The sequence below is a fragment of the Rhagoletis pomonella genome, unplaced genomic scaffold (genome assembly GCF_013731165.1).
Source record: "Rhagoletis pomonella isolate Grant_MI unplaced genomic scaffold, Rhpom_1.0 Rhpom_scaffold_00006, whole genome shotgun sequence".
In the NCBI taxonomy this organism is placed as follows: domain Eukaryota; kingdom Metazoa; phylum Arthropoda; class Insecta; order Diptera; family Tephritidae; genus Rhagoletis; species Rhagoletis pomonella.
In genome coordinates, this window is record NW_023458560.1 from 18754374 (window position 1) to 18759381 (window position 5008).

Sequence of the window (5008 nt, forward strand, 5' to 3'; positions counted from 1 at the left end):
GATCACACTCTATAAGTCACTCATCATGCCTGTGCTGGTGTATGGCGCGGAAGCATGGACAATGAAAGCATCTGATGAGGCGGCTCTTGGAGTTTTCGAGAGAAAGATTCTGCGAAAGATTTACGGACCTTTACGCGTTGGTGATGGCGAATATCGCAGACGATTTAACGATGAGCTGTATGAGCTTTACAACGATATAGACATAGTGCAGCGAATTAAAATTCAGCGGCTCCGCTGGCTTGGCCATGTCGTTCGGATGGACAGAAACGCTCCTGCTCTGAAAATATTCAACGCGGGCCGCGATGCTGGGAACAGAGGAAGAGGAAGGCCTCCTCTGCGTTGGAAAGACCAGGTGGAGAAGGACTTGGCTTCACTTGGCATTTTCAATTGGCGTCAGTTAGCACAGAAGAGATATGACTGGCGTGCTGTTTTGGACTCGGCCAAAATCGCTTAGGCGGTTACAGCGCCAAATAAGAAGAAGAAGAAGAAGGTCCCTTTTAACTTTATGTGTCACATATATAGTACACGCTGTCACTACTGTCCCCGTAGAGAATGTCATGCATTAGTCACTTGAGTGTATTGTGCGGCCATGTTACGTCTTAAATGACTTTGGGCTCCGTTTGTATAGAAATCGTTCAAAACCGTTTCATAGAAATGGTAAGTTGGTGGTAGATGGTGATCATTGATGACATTCAAGCGACAGCATCTCACAGTGGTCTTGAAGCAACCATAGCTATGACTAAAATGCCAACCAAAACGGCTTACATAACTGTCTTTGTACATAATCATAGATCAAAATTTCGTTGAAAATAAAATTCCATCTGCTCCTATGCTTAAAATATTATAAAATGTTGATCTAGAACTTTCCAAATCCAGTTATATAATCGCGAAGGTCTATGATAATATAATTATAACACTTTCTTATATAAGCATAAAATATTTTAACTTAGTTCTTCAAGAGATAATATTACATAATTGCATATTTTAATAATTCTTATTGCATAAATTTTATAAATTTACAAAGTCAATATAAAATATTATTTTATATAAATTCATATGTGTTTTGATGAAAATTCAACGACAGTTTTTTTTTAATTGATTATATATTTAGGGTCGTCAATCGAATTAACTTTATAATTGAGCCAAAATCTTAAAAATACGCCATGAATGGATTCTTCAGCTTGCTCCGACCACATTCCGAAGCTGTCGTTGCCTAAAAAATGCAGACAATGTTCCAAATGATTTAGAAGCACGTGAATTTTTAATGTTTCCGACATTTCTGTGCTTCGGAAGGCTTTAGCGAGTTTACTTACATGATTTTTTAATTCTGACCCAACTGACAAAGCAGTCAACCCATTGGTGGAGTTTTTTTCACTCAATACATTTAAGGTATGTGCTCTCCCTTGTATAACTTTTGGATGGCTGGTTGCCCGAGCAGTGAGCCAGATATAACAAGAGCATGAAGTTGTTCTTGTTTCTTTTGTCGAATCTTCATAGTTAGACATGTTTGGAAGAGGCCGCGTTGCATTTGGTATATCCTTATCTCGGTCACAGAGAACCCTACGACATGTACCACAAATGCCTAATGGGAACTTCGAATTGGTCAATCTAAAATTTTCACTAACGTATTTTTTAATAAGACACTCCAATTTTCCGGTTATATTAAATTCTGAAGGTTTTGACGATCCGAATTTAATCTTTCTCCCACAAGGCGCGCACACTTTAAATCTGTTCTCTTCGTGATTACACTTATGTTGCGGATGACTTATAGAAGACATGATGTGCAATCAAATAGCTTACACCAGAAATATTTGGGGTGTTCACAGTTCGTTCCAAATAGTGTCTCAAAATGTAGACGTCTACATTTTAAGACGTTTTCTAACCGTAAAATCTGTGGTGTTGTTGTTTCCCATACAAAATTGGAAAACGACGCCGTCTACATTTTGTCACACTCAAAGGTATGTTTTTTACGCGTCTACATTTTGCAACCTCGCAGCAGGGTTGCATTATGGCAATACTAATCGCATTTTTTTTAATTTATTGGGCACGTTTTCTGTATTTGCATTTAATTTGAGCGCAATTTCTGATGAAAAGAAACAAATCAATGCAAAGAAATAACAAATATTAGGAATTGGTAATTAAGTTAAATAATAACAATTTTTCAGAAACAAAATCGAAAGGCGACATATAAAAAAGCACGCAAAGAAGAAATGTCTGGCAACACCAGCAAAGTTTTGAGACGATTTTGCGACGACTGCTAGAAAGGGGTGCTCACAGTTTGATGCTAAAGATGTCTCAAAATGTAGACGTCTACATTTTCAGACACAATTTGGAACGAACTGTGAACACCCCAATTATCATCGAGAAAAATACTATCTGTTTTTTTTTACACTAATATACAAAACGATAACTTTAGAATACTCTGTTCAACAAGAAATACTAACAATTGCAGTTAAATTTTTTCCAAATTTTCATTTGACAATATTTTAGGCATAGGAGCAGATATGATTTTAATTCCAACTGCATAATGGTGTATGGGTGCCTTCCAAAACAGGTATGCAAGCAGTTTTGGTTGGCATTTTAGTCATACCTATCATTGTTTCAAGACCACTGTGATCTTGTAATGGACTTTTTATAAGTGTACGCTGCAAGGCATTGTCCATTACAAGTTTTTGTACACCTGCATGACATTGTCAGCTATATAACGTTTAGGATTCACAGCAAAAGCGGCGATGCTACTAAATCCTCATTAGTGACAATGTCACCAGTGACCATTTTCGCTACTGGGTATATTAGACTGTATCACTAAAACAGTTGCGGTTTTTACGCTGGGACTACAAAATTTATTATATTTGAATAGGTCAACCAAAATATTTCGAAAAATTTTAAGATTTACGAGAGTTTCTCATAGACCTTCTTGAGAAAAGACATCTTAATTAAAATTGGAATGATACTCGTTCATCCCACCTTTCTCTTTCATACTTTGAATCAGTTTATATGCAAAATAAAATTATAGTTTAAAAAACTAAAACCTCCCTATTATAATTGCCATTCGTATTGTCATCAGGTATGTAACTTGAGAATAGAAATCGCTGCATCTTTTTGAAAGTCTAAATTGGAATAGTTTTGGATAAGCTATTCAAGTTTTTTTTTTTAATCAGTCTTTGAAAAATGTTTAAAAACTGCATCAGAAATGTCATTATTACGATTCCTTTGATTTTTTTTTATATTTTTGTTTTATCATATGTGGAGATTTTTCTAAAATTCTTTCAGAAAATATTTTTGTTCATAAAAAACTTCAATTTTGGAGGTATTTTCAAATCACCCAAGCTCACGGAAATCTTAATATTAGGCCGAAATATTTTGGTGCAAGTCTTAAAATATAATAGATTTTATAATTCCAATGGAAACACAGTACTAGAGCTCTTGTTAAAAACCGATTATCCGGCTATTCGGTTAGTTGACTAGCCGATTAGAAACTTTTCTGTCGGTTGATAGTCGAATAGTAATTATTCGATTAACCGTTCCGAAATAGTTCGAATAGTGACCGTTTCTCACCATTTAATTATTGTTATTACCGCGGTTAGGTTTTGTCAATAAACAATTATTTATTAAAAAAATTAAATAAAAAAACCATGCTTACTGAAAGAAAAAACAAAAATGAACGGTTAGTCGACTAGTTGTTTTAGTGGCGGATAGTTGAAAAAGTCGAGTGGAAACGGTTAGTCGATTAGGTGACGTCGATTATTTTTTGAAACAACTTTTGCTATTCGACTAACCGACTCGTCGACTAGTCGACCGATGTTTTTTTGTAGGGGAGTGATGCGGTCTAATGTATATACAACGCATACACACATCAGTATTTGTGCATACCACATATATTTGTAGGTCTTGAATTGAATTTATGCACCTCAGTAGGCCCAATTTAAATTACAGAGTCCAACAAATATATACTAAGAGACATTTTTGTAAAATGGTCGTGGCACGACTAAAAAGTATATCTCGATACTCGAAAATTTGGTCCAATTACTGCAATATATCACAGCACATTATTGAAGCTGTTTGAAATCGGAACAAATACTCTCGCTTATCATGCAGTTTACTGAAAGGGTAAAAAACGATATTAAATACGTGCGCCGGGTACACAATGTTCGGTTTCGCCCGACCTTAAACTTATTTTCGTATTTTCTTATGTTTTTAAGTTTTATTTATTCAACTGAATTCGGACAAGCATACAAATTTTAGCAACTAATATTTTTACAAATTTCATAATTACTCTCAAACAAGAGCCGATATGAATGCCGCACTTGCACTTTTCCAACAATATTTTTCTTTGCGACCTATGGTCTCTGTAGCACAAACATGCTAGGAAAATGATTCAAGAATAATGTAATTAGTCTTAGTTCTCATATGAATGTCTAATTACTTATGATAAAGTTCAATATTTTGTTTTATTATGTAGCAGAAAAACACACCAACTAATTTCGACCGCAAATGCAAATATCTACCAAATCTAGAAATTTACTATAGCGGCTCGGTATGGTTATTTTATTTTAGATTTTCTTCAGGGTATGTTTAGTTAACGGGCGCCTTTACATGCGTATTTGTGTACATATGTATGTATACCCGTATGCATGTAAATACATGTGGGCATTTAAATGCAGGTAAATTTGTATATAAAGGTAGACATTTCAGTAGCAAAGAGATTTTACCCTCCCACAATGACAACGGAGTGCAATTAGACGTTTTACCCACCAGTAGGCACTAAAAAAAAAACCAAAAACAAAAACCACTTTTACTACTGACACATAAGCAGCAAATTCACCTAAATATTTGCGCGGTATTTTGAGTCTATTTACGAACTTATTTATGTATGTGTGCATGTATGTAAAACATTTCCGACTTTCATTTTCTTCGGTTGCACCATTTGTCGAGACCAACAGCGTTCGAACGAACACGCGCGTTTAAATTTCCAACAAGTTGTGTGCTGCAAGTTGTAGCTTGCTAC

At 35.2% G+C, this 5008-nt stretch overlaps 1 protein-coding gene across 1 annotated transcript; it reads right to left on the reverse strand.

The window, feature by feature from the left end:
• Positions 1–1091: 1091 nt before the first annotated feature.
• Positions 1092–2607, reverse strand: LOC118741649. Its single transcript, XM_036473630.1, has 3 exons — positions 2356–2607; positions 1314–1811; positions 1092–1213 (listed from the first exon to the last, which is right to left on the reverse strand). Exons 2-3 carry the CDS (start codon positions 1776–1778, stop codon positions 1151–1153), a joined length of 528 nt encoding a protein of 175 aa, XP_036329523.1. The 5' UTR covers positions 1779–1811; positions 2356–2607; the 3' UTR covers positions 1092–1150.
• Between the last annotated feature and the right edge of the window lie 2401 nt (positions 2608–5008).